Raw genomic sequence first — 17,771 nt, forward strand, 5'->3', positions numbered from 1 at the left:
GGAATAGGTTGCAAGAAAGGTACATTGTGATTAGGGATAGGAGGAAGAGAAGAGAAAGAAAGGCTCAGTTAGAGGTCCTCCTTGGAGTCTTCTGAGTGCTTTAACAGGGGAGGGGATAGAGTGTTAGAGTTGGAGGAGAGAACTGAATTTTGAATCCTGACTTATTATGTGTGACTGAGCAGGCCACTTACCTACTCTTAGTCTCACTATGAAAATGGGTTCAATACCAGCACTTACTTTCTATGACTGTTGCATAGATCCAATGAGACATTGATGTGAAGCACCATTGTAAACCTATCTAAATGTTAGCTACGATGACTTCAACTACCTCTGTCCCATCTGTCTCCTCTCCACTCCCACTACTACCACCAGAGTTCATGCCCTCAAGTCCTATTCCTGGGATTATCCCAACAGCCTCTTAAAACAGTCTTCTGGGCTCCCATTTTAAATATCTCCTTCATAATGGCACCAGCATAATCTTCCTATCTGCACAGCTCTGACACTCCTGTCAGCATGAAAACCCCTAGTGCCTTCCTATGGCCTACAGGATAATAATAACAACTAACATTCATATAGCACTATTGCTATTTATATAGCCCTGGGTCACAATTTCCTTGACCACAAAATAATAATAGCTAGCATTTGCATAGTGTTTTAAGGATTGCAGAGTATTTAAATATAATCTCATTTTATTTTAACATGTTAGGAATCAGATGCTATTACTTCCATCTTACAGATGAGGAAACTGAGGGAGACAGATTCTATGATTTACCCAAGCCAGATCCAGTGTGCCACTGATCCTACCCATTTGAAACTTTCTCCAATCTGCATCTAAGCTTCTTTCCAGCCTTATTTTACACCACTCCCCTTCTCGCATTCTAGGTTCTGGTCAAATTGAACTGTTTTTTCCCCCAGTCTCATCCTGAACTCATCTGCTCTCTTGTCCCTAAGGGAAGGTGGTAAGGGACCTAGCCAGGCAACACCCGTGTGTCCCAAAGTAACTTCCTCCTGAACACCTAGTACTTCACTGCCTAATGTCTAGCTTCAGGTGAGAAGAGGAGCCGGACACCGCTCTGACCAAGTGCCTTCCTTCTCTGGCTTCGTGTCCCCTGAGGGAAGGTGGCAAGGGGCAAGGCCAGGCCAACCATGAGTCAACTTCCACTGTGCAAAGAGGAGCAACCTTACCTTTGACCTCGATCCTTCCATCTCCTGTGGCTCCTGTCCTTTGAGGGAAAAGGAAGATGAAAGTCAGGGAGGAATGGGCCTTACTTTTGCTTGAAATGTTTGACTCCCATCTCCCTTGGTGCCCTTTACTGAGTGAAGAATAGTGAAATGGTGTCCCCCATTTGACCTTGTGCCTTCCATCTCATGCCACACTGGTCACCAGCCTCCTTTGAGAAGGGTGACACCTTCTGCTCAGTGATGAACCTTCTTACACCTACCTGGTCATACCTTATGCATCCCAATGACTCCGAACTCCAGTAGATCATCATCCAAAGCCCATTCCCCAAAACCCACCACTGCATTCCTTATTCTCATCCTCCTCAACCTTCCCAGTACAAAGTTCCAACCAAACCCTTCCACTGTGCCCTCTGGAATGCCTATTCCATAGGCAACAAACTTCCCTTCATTCTAAATCTTTTCCTCTCCCACTCCTCCCTCCCTCTAACAATTATTGAAATCTAGCCCCCAAGATGAAACAACCTCCCTGGCCACCCATAATCCTGTGAAGTTCCAGTGAAGACATTGTCACTCATTCCCTTTAGCTCACTGGTTGAGGCACGGGAGTTGGAATACTCCTTGCTCCCCATTGCATTTTCATTTTTCCCCCCAACCCTTCCCACCCCTAACTTCTGTTTCTTTAGAAGGCACTACCTGGGTGTACGGAGTGTTCTGGGAGATCTAGCATCTCTGGTGTGATGGCTTGCCAAGCCCTCTTCAGGATTGCTCATCCATCTTTGACAACTCTCACCTGTGGCTCCAAGAAATTGTAGCACGCCCCAGGAAACTGTCTTGGTAGAACTGGCTAAACCAGATTGAGGGTAACTGACAGGCTTCAAAACCATCATTCAGTTAGGGAAATGTCTACTCCAAGCATGTGAAGACTTCCCTGATACAATGGGTAGATGATAAAAATTTATTCCAATAGCCAAGAAGCTGGCTGAAGCAGGTGCTGTGGAACGTTTAGAGCTTGGTCGCACATTGAATGCCAAAGTCATTCACTGCATCCCCAACCACCACCAGTTGTCTTGACTTTTGTCTTGCCACTGGACTTTGATGACTGAAGAGAGAGCGAGGCTGACGATTTTGTGCAACTCTACCTCACTTAAATTCAATTTGCGCACAAATCAAGACATAACTTATGATTTCATTGGTCCTCTTCAGAAAGACAGAGGGCACTACAATCCTTCCAATCTCCATGTCATCCAGGCTCACAATCTACATGTCATCTTCAACTCCTCACTATCTCTCACCCTAACCCCTATCACATACCCCGACATAACCAAACTTTTGCCAAGGCCTGCCAATGTTACTTTTGCACCATCTCTTGAATGTGCTCTATTCCAGTGCTTCTTAAACTCAACCCACAGCACTGAAGGGGTCTCGAGTGTATACAGTTTAAGGAGCTTTGCATTCTCTCCGGACAGTCACCTCTCTGATGTAGTCCCTTATTACCTCGTGCCTGATCTACTGCAATAACCTGCTCGTGGGTCTGCCAACCTTGAAATCACTCCCCCTCCAATCTCTCCTCCATTCAGCCACCAGTTATTTTCCCAAAGCCTACATTGTACCCCAACCCCATATACACTCAAAAAGCTCCAATGGCTCCCTATTGCCTCCAGGATCAAATAGAAAATGCTGTTTGGCATTCAAAACCTTCCCATGACCCAGCTGCCTACCTTTGCCGTCTTCTTAAACCTTTCTCTCCACCGTGTATTCTTGGATCCAGTGACACTGGTCTCCTTCCTGTCCCACAAACAAAATGCTGCCAGCATTTTCACTGGCTATGCCCCATGCCTGTAATGTCCTCCCTCATTTCTGCCTATTAACTCCCCTGGCTTCAAGTTCTAACTAAAATCCAGTGTTCTACAGGAAGCCTTTCTAAACCCCTTTTAATTCTAGTGCCTTTTCTGTTACATATTTCCCTTTTATCCTGTATGTAGCTTATTTTGTACACATTTGTTTGCTTGTCTCCCCTACTGATTTTGAGATTGCTTTTTGCCTCCTTCCGTACTCTGAGCACTTAGCACAGTGTCTGCTTAATAAATGTTTAGTGACTGACAGACATATATCTTCATATCCACCAGCCGAAGTCTTTCTCTTCTTCAGGTGCCACCTTGTCTGCGAATATTTCTATGACCTCAGCTACACATGAGTAACTCTTGACATTCCAGGTAAGAAAGTGAACTAGGAACCAAACGCCTCTAGTGCCAGCAACGGATGTAATTTATGAGGAGTTCCAAGGTCAAACCTGCATTTGAAAGAATACAAGCCAGCAGTGGGAGAACCACTAAGGAATTTCAGATCCAAGCCTCTTGAAGCCAGCAGAATTCCTGATTAACACGAGTTCCTGGAGGAAGAATGAAGTGGAGCAGACTTTCCATCAACCAACAAGCGTTTATTAAGGGCTAATATGTGTCAGGCTCTGGAGATACAAAGACATAAATGAGTGTCCTGGGCTTCAACATCACCTTCTATCTGGGGAGACAACACGTACATGCGAAACACACATAAAATAAATACTAGGTAGTCTTCAAGGGTAGGAAAGTCTCACATTGAAGGTGGTGCAGGAGCAGTTTTTAAACAACAGATTCTAAGAGGCCAAGGGAGATGCATGTAGGGTATGGGGCAACAGAATGTGTAAAGGCACAAAGAGGTATAGAAGGCCCCTCTGAATGAACTTGGGAGTGCAAGGAGAGTAACAAAAGATTAGAAAGCAAAGTTGGGCCAAGGGTATCTATGAACTTAAAAGTCAAACACTTTATATTTGATCATAAAGACATCCGAGTTTAAGTAAAGACATGGTCAAAGAGCCTTAGGAATTGCTTTAACAGCTGTGAGGATGGATTAGAGTGATAAAAGATGAGGCATAGATGAGAAGTGCTGGAACTAAGAAGGTGACTGAGTGGAGAAAAGGGGGAGGAGGCAGAGCTGTTATGAAGGTGAAAACACCACCTGGGGACGCAACTGGTGAAGTACAGTGGATAGGATATGGGTGATGACCTAGGAAAGGAGAATGAGGAGCGCTCAGGTAAGAGGGGAACCAGGGGAGAATAGTGTCTTGAGATTAAGATGTGATGGCCAACAGTGCCAAATGTAGCACTTAAGCCTGCAAGAGTCAGAACTGAGCAAACATATGACAAATAAAAGGTCATTGGTAATGTTGTAGAGAATAGTTGCAACAGAGTAATAAGATCAGAAGCAAGATGTCAGGGCTGCAAAGTGGAGGGAAGGAGCATAGGCAACCTGTGTTTGCCTGTGAAAGAAGGAGAAATACTGGACAAGAACTAAAGGGTGCAATGAGTGTTCTTTGAATCAAGCAAGTGTGCCAAATGCTGAGGATTTATGCACAAAGAATAAAAGGATCTCTACCCATAAGGGGCTTATATTTTAATGGGGGACAAAAGTATCTACATAAAAATACACAGCATAGCTAATACACATATATACAAAATAATTAAGCACATGGTTAGGGAAGGAAGGCACTGGCAGTTGTGGGGCTCAGTAAATTCTTCATTTAGTTAAGTAGTGCTTGGTTGGTGTCCTAGAACCTAAGAGGTTGTCTAGGTAAGGAAGGGCTGCATCCAATGCATAGGGAACCAGTGAAAACATACTAAGGAAATGGAATCAGTGAGGAACCGGGATTTGGGTGGGTCACAGAGTGTGGAAAGGGGAGTAACATCCAATGAGTCTAGTAAGATAGGCTTGGGATCAGGATATGTAAGGCTTTACAAACTAGAGTTTAACAATTAGGAAGAGGCAGTACTTCTGTGCGGATAGAAGGGCTTAAATTACAAACAGCAAGATCACAGCATGAGAGTGAGGAGTCCAAGGAAATACTGAAGGTATAAACTTGGAAGACTGGAAGGATGGTGGTGCCTTTGACAGAAATATGGAAGCCTGAAGAGGGAGGGCTTAGGGGGAAACAGAACGAGTTGTGTTTTGAAGTGCCCAATAGGCAACTGATTGGTGTGGTACTAAAAATCAAGGGAGAAACTAGGGCTGGATAAATCTGGGAGCCAAATGCTTAGATATTGATAGTTAAACTTATGAGAGCTGATGGGGTTATCAAGTATGAGATAGCATAGAGAAAAGGGCCTAGAGCAACATTCAGTTAGGGAGCATAATATAGATGAATCAACAAAGGAGAAATAATGGGACAGGTACTAGGACAGGGAAACTAGAATAGAGTCATGAAAATGCAGACAGATTATCTAGGAAAAGTTGGTCAAGTATCAAATGTATGAGACAGGTCAAGAATGATGAAGACTAAGAAAGTACATCAGGTTTGGCAATTATGAAAGTAGTTTCAGTTGATTGATGAGGCTGAAAGCCAGATGGCAAAGGACTGGTGAGTAAAGCAGAGGTACTAAGAGGAAGCAGTTAAGGATAAATAGCTTGTTTTAGGAGTTTGAGACAGGGCAGAGATATATTGAATGGCAGTTTTAAGGGATGATAAGGTTCCCTAAAGCAACATTTTTTAAACTATGGGCTGTGATCCCATATAGGATCGGGAAAAAAACTGGCAACAGTAAAAGATTTCTTAATGCACAATGACCAAAAATTAAAAATTAAATGTGCAATGAATCCGAGGTGGTTTCTGGCAGCACTTGCCTGTGTGAAATGTGCACACTGAGCATGCCGTCACACCAGGCCAACTAACACTCCTGAAAGGCAAAGGAGTTACGAGTGGAAAAAGTTTAAAAAGCCTTGCCTTAAAGGATGGAGACTTGGGCATGTTTGAAGGCAATAATGGGGGGAAAGTTGATAGGAAGCAATGAAGATTCATTAGAATGGGAGATGATTGAAGATGTTATCTGCTGGACGAAAGAGAGGATGAAATCAAGTGCATATGCAAGGATGATTTTGGCATGACAAGGGGCCAACTCTTGGGACTAAGGGAAAAGTGGGAGATGTTAAGAGGTTTTGAGATGAAGAAAACAGGAGTACTTTACAGCAAACAGATGGGAAAGATTTGGGAATGTTGGTAGCCTGTAGGAATCCACAGCAAGAGATTAAAAAGAATACCAGAGGATAGATTGTGGGGAAGTCTGCAAAGGATGGGATGAGGTGTACCTGTTGAGGGGTTGGTCTTGGCCAAAAGGGCCACTGTTTCATTGGATGCTAGCGTAGAGGAGGAGATGGTGGGAGGAGAAAATTAACTGCTTATAGCCAACATCTCTTTTCTCAATAAAGCATGAACTAGGGGAGGTAAGGAACAGAAACCCTCAGTGGTGGCGTAAGATAGAGTCTCATATAGAAGGAGTAAAAACATTTCCTTGCCAAGTTCAGATTAGACAACATATTTGCAGCGCAATTTGTTATTTCATGATTTCATTGAGACCAGTTTCATTCAGCAGAACGAGGAGCACCAGAGGTGGATGAGGTTAAGTCAAGGTTAGCCAGGTGTGACCATTGAGAGGACCAGGAGAAAAGGATTAGGGAATAGAGAATAGTATGAAGTTCAATTGGCTACCTGTAGAACAAGACTGGAAATCATGATGTCCTGGGAGTTTACTAATTAGCAAAAAAGAGATAAGCACAATACAGAAGATTGTCTGGACCATACCCTTCCTTGCTGTGTCTCAAAGAGGTGGGACTGTGCAGACCCAGGCAAGTCAACTATAGTGACTCTAAATCACTTCCCGGATGGGAGTATCTCACTGGATAGGCTTGTTGGAGGTGGGGGGAGATGGCAGAGGGATTGACACCAGTGAAGAAAGGTCTAAGGATTTAGGTTTATGGTTTTGTATTTTCTCTTGGGTGAAATAAAACTTATCCTTTATTTGATAGTCCAAATGGTTGTAGGAGAGCTGAGGGCCTTTTACTTTTCTGCAAAGATACGTAGTCAAACTTTGATGTTCTCTGGGTAAACATTGGATGGGGATGGATAAGAGCCTGTGTGACTATGTGAAAAGCTTCCAATATTGAACTTCAGTTCTTGGTCACAAGTTACTTACTAATGTAATTTTATTTTCTTAATACCTCTAAGTTCTTTGAGGGTAGAGATTGTAGTCAATTTTATTTCCAGTGATTCTGGGACTAAGGGTTTCATCTCATTGTTCCAATGACATACAACAATTCCATAGAGAAGCTTTGAGGGCTCCAGCCAAGACCACAACCAATGGAAGCTATTTGGGCAAAAGCCAGACAATCCTACCTAAGAAAGACCCCACAGACTTGGATGGAGCAACTTTTGGGCTCCAATTTAAGTATGGGGCCCTACAGTTGAGGAACCTTGGACATGGGAACGGCCACGTCAGTCTCTCCCAGAGCCCACTGCAATTCTCCACTGCAGGCTAAGGCTTAGAACATAAAAGAGCAGGTGGCCTAATTAGGGCAAACTTTCAAGAAGAGTCTCATGAATCTGGTAACCTGTAATTTTTAAATATAACATTTTATTGCTTAGATGGTTCAATACAGAACAGCTTAACTTTCATTCTGAATTTGGAAGTACTGTACAACTAAATAAAAAGAGGAATAAAAAGTACCAAAACTTGTGATTCTCTGTTCATGTGGCATAGACCAGTTTTGTACACAACTTGTAGCAGCAGTTTTAAGTTCCCTTTAGAAAAATATGAATTCTACACATTTATTATTGTTTCCTGTTTAATGCATGGGCTGAAATCACTAAGATTAACTTCCTTCTTGAAGAAAGAGAGGGAAAGAGGATACAGACAAACAAGGGTCAGAGAATGTGATGAATCTTTCTGAAACTGGCATTCGACTGTCATATAGCTCCCCAAAGCTATTAGAAAAAATAGCCCCACAGAGTTTTCTCTGCTTTGCTTCACAGTCAAGTGTTTAATGTAGTGATTGAATTATCTCAGCATTAAGTCCATTAATCAAAAAACAAAACAAAACAAAAAAAACTTGCACCTCAGACACAAAAAAATTTCAGAAGATCCATTTTTTTTTTTTGTAAAAGCCCTGAGAGGAAAAAAAAAAGAATCAAACAAAATGTATAGAGACAAATTAGCTGAACATGCAAACTAAGTCTAAGATTCACCCATAGTTTAAACACATTATAAACTTCACAGTTTAATATTGGTGGGGGGAGAAGGAAAGGGAGGGAGACCAACAAACAGCAACAAATCTTCAAATTCAACTAATAAAAATGTCAAAAAAAAAATGTGGCAAGACTTTATCATCTACTAGGATATAAAGACTAAGTAAAGCTTTAGATCAATAGTGATTATTGCTAGCTGTCGTCCCGGCGGCACTGCTGGGAGCCGATGATCTGCTACATCTCACTGCAGCACAGACATTAGTGATGGCTATCCCCCCACAATATTGCGCAGTTTAGCGTGGAGAGCCACAAAAGAAACAAACCGACAAAAAAAGTCCCACAAGAAATCCCAAACAATAACATCAACAGCAAGCAAAGGAAAATGAAGGGAGGATGTGTGAATTAGATTTCGATTCTAGAGATCACGCCCTGTTTAAGTTGGAAAGGGAATCATTGGTTCTGATTTGTTTTTCTCTGGAGGAAAACCGTGTTTTTAAACTGGTCCAGACATCCCCAATACATTTTTTTTTTTAAATAGCCTATCTCAACCTTTTTTCTTTTCATATCACTTTTCATTATCTCAAGAACATTTATCTTCTTTTGTGAAGTCTGGGCAGTTAAGTTTCCACCTCCAGGAACTGGTGAAGAATTAGAGGACAAAAATTTTTAAAAAGGATGTATACGTTTGTGTCTACATATATACAGACATAGGGAAAGAGGGAGGGTGGTTTAAGGCCAAAAAGAGGAAGAAATCTTAGAAAGGAAACGAAGGAAAAAGAGGTGGGAAGGGCTGCAGCTGTAGTTGCAGTGGGAGAGGGGGAAGAGGGGTTCAAGTGGAGGAACGGCACAGGGCAGCCCTGGCAATACTATTGGCTCTATGTCCTAGAGGTCACGACTGAAGGACAAAAAAAGATGCTGAACATGAGCTCAGCTACAGTAGGATACATTTTTTTCTACCCCTCGATGTTGGTGGCTGCAGTGAATTTCACTGCCTACATGGGTGATACCTCTAAGAAAATTCTTCCTCTCTGCATCTAGGGGTTCAGATTCTCGAGAGGGCATCAGAAATGACATGTTCATCTTCAAGCACCAGCTCAAACTGCACTTGGAGATTTATTACCAGTAGTAGTATTTCCTTGCTTTGCAAACAGGACAGTAGCAAAAATGGGTTAAGGCTTGCATTTCATTGAGCTGGAAGACTGAATACCTTATTTGGGAGTAACAGATTTCATCACTGCCTTTCTTTCCACAAAAATTGTTTGCAGTCTTTCCTGATGCACTTGGAGGTCCCTCTCATCCCATTACCTCTACCACCTCCCCATGGGAGTGCATTTGTTTGCACGCACACACATACTCCAATGAGTATGTTTCTCTCTCTCTCTGTCTGTCTCACTCACTGCTGAGATGTTCCCCTGTACACTGGTGGTGATTACTAGTTGGCCTCCACTTTATTTCTCCAGTCACTAAGGAAGGAAGGGTTCATTTAGGTTCAGTAGAAGAACTGCAATGTGAGGGCTAGTGAACTAGTGAAAGCTGTAATCAAACATTTACACAGGGATCCAAAGCTGCATCATAGATCTCCGTGGACAAATATTGCCCATTGGTTTCTGCTGACTGCAGAGACTAGCAACTGATGAATTTTAAAATAATAATAATAATAATAATAATAACAATAATAATAATAATACATATATTGAAGCAAAAAAAGAAAAATCAAACATATGACAGCTGTGCATAATTTCCATAGGTTAAGTTGCTAAGGTAACTCTTCTCTGTATGCTCAATCCAGAAAAAAAGTCTTAAAACATTGAACAATAACACCATTTCTAATGCCGAAAAGAGTGGAAACAAGTATGAGGTTGAAGCTAGCATCTTTCCTGGTTTTGGCTTGAACCAATTTTGAATACCTTCATTAACCACTTGTCTTAATACCTGGAACCAGATTAGAGCTCCATCACATAGTAAGTACAAAAATGTCTCTGAGAAATTAACATCTCATCCAAATTTTCCTCTGGTATATGAAATTCACATCATTTTCTTCCAGTTATTAGCTGTGGTATCCAAGGGCATTGGTTTCTTTTCCCCATTTCCAGCTCACAAAACAAAACACGGCAACTATCAAAGTTCCAAGCGAACAGGCTCACGCACACCAATACAAAAAGGTAACATTAATGCTTAAATGAAAAAGGTCCTCTCCAAATAATTCATTAAAATATTTTTTTTTAAAAATCATTTTGGAAAAAAAAAAAGTCAATGATACCAAAAGATTTAATAAAGTAGTAAGGCACTCGGAATCAGTATATCCTGTAGTCTCTTGCATCATTATGCTGAAAGGGCTGTGGCACTGGAGTCAGTCTGCCATACTTCTTTTCTTCCTTTCCCTCTCTCTTTCACTCCCTGACAACTGGAGTCACTCAGGAGGCCCAGTGTGCTACAGATCTGGAGTACTTTTGCTCTGCTGGCTTTAGTCTATGTGCTGGGGACAGACGGGTGATTGGGTCACCTCCCCTGAGTCATTCCATTCCCACAAGTTGGGGTGCACTATCTGAAGAGGCAAGAATGTGGTTTGCAGAAGGCCTCTTGCTGTGCATGTCCAACAGATCCTGAATGAAGCCCGAGGGGCTCTCACGATCTGTGCTACCCTGAGACTCCTGCTCCTTTGTGCTGGCCCCTGCGGCTGGTTTCTGGGCACTTTTGCTGGACTCCGCTAGACAAACACCAGTCGTCCTTCCACCTGATTTCTCCTCCTGACGACCCGAATCCTTGGCTGCGTTGGCCAAGCTCTCTCTCCGGCTTCGAGTAATGGTGGAATGGCTGTTGAGATTTGGAGTGGAGTCTCCCTCATTTTCTGAGAGTGGATTGTTGCCACTGTGGATGGACTCATTCTCACTGTCATCCTCACCCCGATCTTCCTTGTCACTTTCCTTCCCATGGTGCCTTGTGTTTTTTACTTTCTGATGGATACGCTGATGACGAACCAGGCTGTGCTTCAAGGTGAAGGTCCGCTCGCAGGTCTGACATTTATAGGGTCTTTCCCCTGGAGTAACAGGAGAAAAGAAATTAATTTCTGCACACATTAGTCTTACTCTAAGAATAGCATCCTCATGCTGTATTACATAGCATCTGCCAATGTAAAAGACTTGATATCTAAACTGATAAGGAAAAAAGATATGGGTTAAAAAAAAAATCATTTAAACTTGAGAGAGAATCTCCTTCTTTGCCTTAGGTGGGGAGATGTAGGAAACAGGAAGGAATGGAGCAATGTTTTATCACTTTGAGTTTCCTGATCCCACTTCTTAGTGATGCAGGCCAAAACCCACAATCTTCATTTAGGCTTCTTGATTAATGTCTTACTGAGTATACTGAATGGCTCCATGTAGCTATCTGAGAAGCCTATGGGAATATATTTCCCTTCTCCCCAGGGTAGGCACTAATGTTAAAGGCCCAAGGAGAATGCACAGAAATTATAAGTAACATTTAATAAATAGGGTACTTCCCAGGAAACACTCTGTGGGCTTGTAATGGAACAGCTGCATTCCTTAGCCCCTACTGAGCAGCTGAGGACACCACCTGCTCAGAAACCTAAGAATATCTCCTCTGAAGAGGTTCACATTCCATTGTCCTGTAAAACCCCTCACGTACAAGCAGGAACACTAGGGTGTAGTTCACCATGCATGAACTTAATGTGAGTGTGTGTGTGGAAGAGACAGAGAAAAAGCAACATGCAGCAAAGATGAACTAGTCTAATTCTAAGAAACTGAATTACAATAAGCATCCGGGACTCATTCTACTGGTCAGAAGAATTAATTTACTAGATCTGACTATGATTTATTTGAGGATTATGGTATAACCTCCAGAGATAATGAGAGCCAAAAGGAGTGAGGTCACAAACTTATACAAACACCCCAATAATAACAGACTTATCATATGTTCTGCTGCAGATTTCCTGAAAACCCTGCTGAGGTGCAAATGCAACAGTACATTACATCAGGCCAGATCCACATTCAAGAAAGCAAAGAGCCCAGATGCCCAAGTGAACAGTGGCAGAAACTTCCCAGTGAATTTTCCCAGTTCCTTATCAGGGACTGCTGGTACTACTACATCAACATACTTGTTTGGGAATACACACAAGGGGAAAGGCAATCACCCTCCACACACACTAAACCAAATTTTGCACTGGACCTACAACACTGGCCTTGGGGGTGGGACAGTATGCTAAGAGTGGAAAACAAACAAAGTTTGCTAATAATGCTCCTGGAAAAGAGCAATGATAAGCTGGCATTTAAACACTGTGCTTTATCACTGACAAATCACTTTCACATACACGATTTCATTTGATCCTCTAAACAATCCCTATTACATAAAGGTATTATCCCCATATTACACTGGGGTCAGGGAGGTGGCATGATTGAGCCAAAGCCAGACAACACAGTGGTCAGGAAAACTGGGATCTCAACATGTTAAAATTCCTAACCCAAAAATCGTTTTGCCTATAGAATATGGACTCTTATCACAGTCCTTGTAAAATCAAACTCATTTCACTATCAAGAAATTGAAGAAGCAATTTAAATTGAAAATGATGTGTAAAATGATAGGTAATACACAGCACACAAAGATTTGGGGAATGATGACACATCTGTGTCGCAGATAGCTTCCGTCTTTGAGCCTAGCAGCACCATTACTTATGGTTCCGACTGAACTGATTCCAAACGAAGGGACAAGAATTGTCTTGTTTCTATAAAAATAAAGCCTAAACTGGAGTGGTCAGATCAGGACTTCTACATGCTGGGTAGGCCAGTCCTTCCCAAAGAATCATGGTGAAAGGGAATTTATCAAAAGTGTCCTGGAAAAGGTTAAGCTGATTTCATCTAGGTTTTGCAGAGCCCTCTTTCTCAGGTAGGGCCCCATTCTGTTTGTTTCTATTTTACATTTTTAGAGGCCAAGATTCATTTGCTGCCACCCTTCAGATTCAGTATCTTTACCTGTATGGGACCTCATGTGTCTCGTCAGGTCTTGCAGGGACCAGAATCTCTTATTGCACACCGTGCAGACCTTCTTCCTCTTGTCGGCCTTGGTGATGACACTCTTTGTCCCGTTTGTCTTTGGTTTCTTGTCATCGTCACTCTTCTCAGAGGACTTCCTCTCTGAGGCGCCCTCCCCTTCAGAGACACTCTCGCTCTCCTCATTCTCCCTCCCACCAGGGACTTCGCCCCCCCAGGGGGATTCCACCACCTTCAAATCCACTGGGCTTTCATCCAGCTCGAGGGCTGGCTCCACAGCGCAGGGGCTGGAGGAGTCCTCAGCACCACCACTCCTGCCCTCTTCCTCACTGGCTTTCTCCTCCTTCTGCTCTTCGTGAGTGTGGGCTTTCTGGTGGCGCGTTAGGGTTCCAGGAAACTTGAAGCTCTTGCCACAGATGTCACAGGCATGCTTCTTGTCCTGCTCAGAGGGGCCTCCCCCACCAGGCACTCCAGGGTTGCTCTCAGCCAGTTTGAAGTCCATCAGCTTGCTGGCAAAGTTGAGGTCCAGGCTTTTGTTGCTGACAGAATCTTCCTCTGGGCCTTCGGGATCCTCCTGTTTGCCTTCCACAGCTTCCTTCTCTTCCTCCTCCTCCTCCTCCTCATCCTGCTGATCCTCCCCTCCCTCCTCTTCTCTTCCCTTAGGTGAGGGTATTTTCTCCTTCACCTCTTCTGTGGGATGGCCTTTTGTTTCCTGGCTGTGTTCAGGAGCGCCCTCTGATTGCTGCTGCTCTTTTTCCCTTGAGGTGAGGTCAAGCACTTCATTGCCTATAACTGGGATCTCTGGGTCCGACTGGCTATCTGTATGGAAAAACACAGAAGGGAGAGTTTCAATAAAAATGTATGCTAAGCCAAGATCCCTTTGCAAGGGCCCTGGGGGCCATAGCTGACATTCATTGACCAACCCACAGCCCCAGTAAAGCTATTTTTCTTCCTTGGCCCTAATCCACCTCTGCTGATCCACTGAAGGCCAAAGCATGTAAATTCTTCAAGGCCAGGTAAGCCTCATTTTCAGGATTAGTCTGACAAGGAAGGCAAATCAGTCAGAACTTCTACACAAACTATCCTGTCTCCTTAGGGGTGCTTCTCAACTCCTGATGCTCACAACTCACAGAACTGCTTCACATAGGAAGCCTGGCTCCCAAAGGTGGAAAAACAAGGAAAGTGTGAGTAACTCAATGAAGACAGAGATAGTGGATCTGTAAGAAAGGAGAGCTTTGTGCATTCAGGATAGGCACAGCTTTTGGGTTACTTAGTAAGTATAGTTTAAGTTGCTTAACTACGCATTTGGATGACTCAAGCATGCATGCACAAACACACACAAATCCTCTTCTCCCATCCTCCAAAATGCTCAAATACACATTTGCATAAGAATAATACAGAAATGAACCCCTAGCATGTATTTGGAAAGTCTAGTAAAATAGTGTTATCTACACGGCACTCTAAATGATAAAAATCCTGCTGCAAAATATTTCAGAGGTAGAAGGAGACAACAGTTCCCTTGAAAAGTATTTCTCATTGTTTTTAGGAACACATTGAGGTGATGTGTGTTTAAATTACAGAAGAAAAAAAATCATTCTGGAGGTAATAATATGTTGTGATAATCATGCTGTCATGTGAAATTTGACTGGAATAAGGAAGTAGAGAATGCTGCAAGATTGGTTTTGTGAAGCACATGGTAAAATGAAGATTTTGAAAATTTTATGAGGGTAGAGAACTTCAGGCTGAGGCCGCTGCACAATTTTTGGAGTCCATGTTTTTGTATCTATTTCTAATTAGATACATAGCATGAACTAAATAGCACTGGATGTCAACCATATTTGTAAATGTAAATAACACATTTTATTCTGGGGCAGCTCGGGGATGCAGTGGACAGAGCACTGGGCCTGGAGTCAGGAAGACTCTAGTTCAAAACTCATCTCAAAGACTTACGAGCTATGTGACTCTGGGAAAGTCATTTAACAGGTTTACCTTAGCTTCCTCAATGGCATAATGGGGTTAAAAACACCTGCCTCCTAGATTTCTTATGAGGAACAATTGTGGCAACATGCGTAAAGAGCTTAGCATAGTGCCTGGCTGTGCGCTGCTGGGTGCCTGCCATAGCACCACATAGTAGGTGCTGTACAAATGCTAGCTATCATAATTAATGCTGTTGCACCACCTACCACAGTTAACATGTATTTTAATTTAATTATCAAATGTACTCATTCCAGCAGCTATAACACAGAAGCAAAAACACTTAAAGTGCTATACTTAATTCAGAAAGATTTGCTATTTACTAAATTGCTAATAGCTTAGTTAAAGCACTGTCAGATTTTACAAACTGCTGAGATAAAGGCTTAGATAAATTCTCTGCAGTCAAATAAACATTAGGTTATGGTCCAAATATCTTATAGGTTTTCCTTTGTCAAGATGAAAGTTTAGGAGTTGTAAATGTTGTTATAATGCAAAAACATCAAAATGCCAAGAACTGTAATTACATATTTTGATTCTAAATTGTGCTTTCTTCCTTAATGCTCTCTGCAGCTGAATAACACAAATCCCAAGGCATTATCACAGGACTGGCCACTTACGTTTCACAATTGAGACTTTTTACATGAGTAGATTATGAAAGGATGCTGTAAAAATTACAATTAAACTCATAGCTATCATTCTTCTCAAATTTCCTATCTTGTATTGCTTGTCACCCAATCTGTTGTGATGGAATGAAAAATTCATGAGCTATTCCTTCCTTGTATTTCAGTGATTTTCATATCTCTAGGGACACACAATTATTTATTCTACAAGTATGAATCAAGGGCTTACTATGTTCAGCATACTTCAGGGGCTTCCACTTAGCCTTAGAATCCAGGTAGCTTAAAGTCAAATGTCTATCTCCTACTTGGACTTAGGAAATCAAGGTGTAACTTTCCAAAATTTTATCTAAATTACGTATAATTGGCTTTCCATTTTACTCCACTCTTCTTTGGCTAGACTTTATACGAATCTCTATTTCTGGGGGAGAATTCTGAATGTCTTCTATTGGGAAAGTACTAGTATATGTATAATATTTTGAGAATGATTTAAAGAAAAGAATTATCATTCTAATGTATGAATACCCTGGCCCAGCTCAGTGTTTACATCATGTGCACATAAATCAATGTAAGCCATACTGACTAATCAAAGAAGTTCCCCTATATTTAAAACATACTAGGAAAGGAAACATTTAAAATTTAATTAATTCAAAATCCACTTATCCCTCCCCCCCCAAAAAAATTCCTCTATGCTCAACTCTCAAATGTTTACATTTTCTACAGGTTATAAGACTGTGACTTTGTAAATGTTACTTCCTATTGTCGCTGATACTTTCTTCAGATTAATTCTTTTATCATATTTAAATAACATCAACACTTCCTGTCCTGTCCCCTGCCCCAGTTTGTTTTTGGTTTTTTTTTAGGGACTCTTCTGTAAACAATAAGATTCTAGAATCAAAGATTAATAAATAACTGGGTAATTTTCTCATTTACGTCACTATCACATCACGGATAATTTAGTTTCCTTTAAATATTCTAAAACTTCAGATAATACACACTAAAATAAAACTTATATTAAGTAGGAATGTTTTATCATAGAGTAGCTAAAACTAATCCTCTTAAGATCATTCTGTGAGTCTAAGCAACCAAAATTATTTAACAAGTTATTTATTTGATCACATTTCATCTCCCCTACTCCCCAAATATCTTGCTTTCTCTTCTATTTCAGCTATCAAAATTCTGCTACAATGCCTCACTTAAGATCACAAAACAAAGAAATTGCCAGTTAAGCATCTATATTTTTTATAACTTCACCTAGTTGTCATCTTCCCTATTAGTCTCTTAAGTTTCTTGAGAATTTTTAGCCCCAGCCCTTAGCATAGGACCATGGTACATTATATTTTATTTAATTTAATTGAAGTTGCTTTAAAATATTGGAAATCAATTCCCAGTCCTCTCTAATAATATTTCTTAAATCTCTTTTTCTCCAAAGTCTCTTTAAGCTTGGTAACTCAGGTGAGGATAAATCTATAGTCAGTCCTAATATGAAGCAAAGAAGGTAAGTCACTTCAATCTCTTCTAAATTTCTGCAGCTTCCTGTAAATAAGTTATTCACTTATCACCAGGACAACCTACTATTTTATATAGCTTGTCTTCTCAGTCAATGAAACTGATAGTTAGAAAGTTCTTTGTGTCTGTATTTCACCTAAATTGCTCAAGTTCTTAAAAACACACACACACAAATTTCCTGTGTGAGGATGCTAAACTTACCTCAGGGAAACAGGAGAATCAGTCTGTCAGTGAAGGAAAACAAGCTTCCTGTTCTTAGACCTCAGAATTTTTAAACCTTGACTAGAAGAGTGTGAACTTCATATTCTCTAGTACTGACACAGATCGATACTGTCAGCTTGTCAGAGAAAGACCATTCAGAGTAAATTTAAACCCAAGTTTCTGTTTAACTATGACTTAGCCAATCATTTAAAGCTACCTTTTCCAAAATTTTATTATTGT

At 41.4% G+C, this 17,771-nt stretch overlaps 1 protein-coding gene across 8 annotated transcripts in view; it reads right to left on the reverse strand.

Annotated features, from left to right (window-relative positions):
• Positions 1 to 3,598: 3,598 nt before the first annotated feature.
• The window catches only part of RREB1 (ras responsive element binding protein 1), a 146,614-nt gene continuing 132,441 nt past the window's right edge, over positions 3,599 to 17,771 (reverse strand). For all 8 annotated transcript variants that reach the window (XM_027838004.1, XM_027837926.1, XM_027838254.1 and 5 more), the window contains 2 exons: positions 13,213 to 14,049; positions 3,599 to 11,267 (listed from right to left, as the gene is read on the reverse strand). In XM_027838004.1, coding sequence (XP_027693805.1) covers positions 10,744 to 11,267; positions 13,213 to 14,049 — 1,361 coding nt within the window. In that variant the 3' untranslated portion in view covers positions 3,599 to 10,743. The remainder of the gene's footprint in view (positions 11,268 to 13,212; positions 14,050 to 17,771) is intronic.

This window comes from Vombatus ursinus, unplaced genomic scaffold, assembly GCF_900497805.2.
Source record: "Vombatus ursinus unplaced genomic scaffold, bare-nosed wombat genome assembly UNPS02000577.1, whole genome shotgun sequence".
Taxonomy (NCBI): domain Eukaryota; kingdom Metazoa; phylum Chordata; class Mammalia; order Diprotodontia; family Vombatidae; genus Vombatus; species Vombatus ursinus.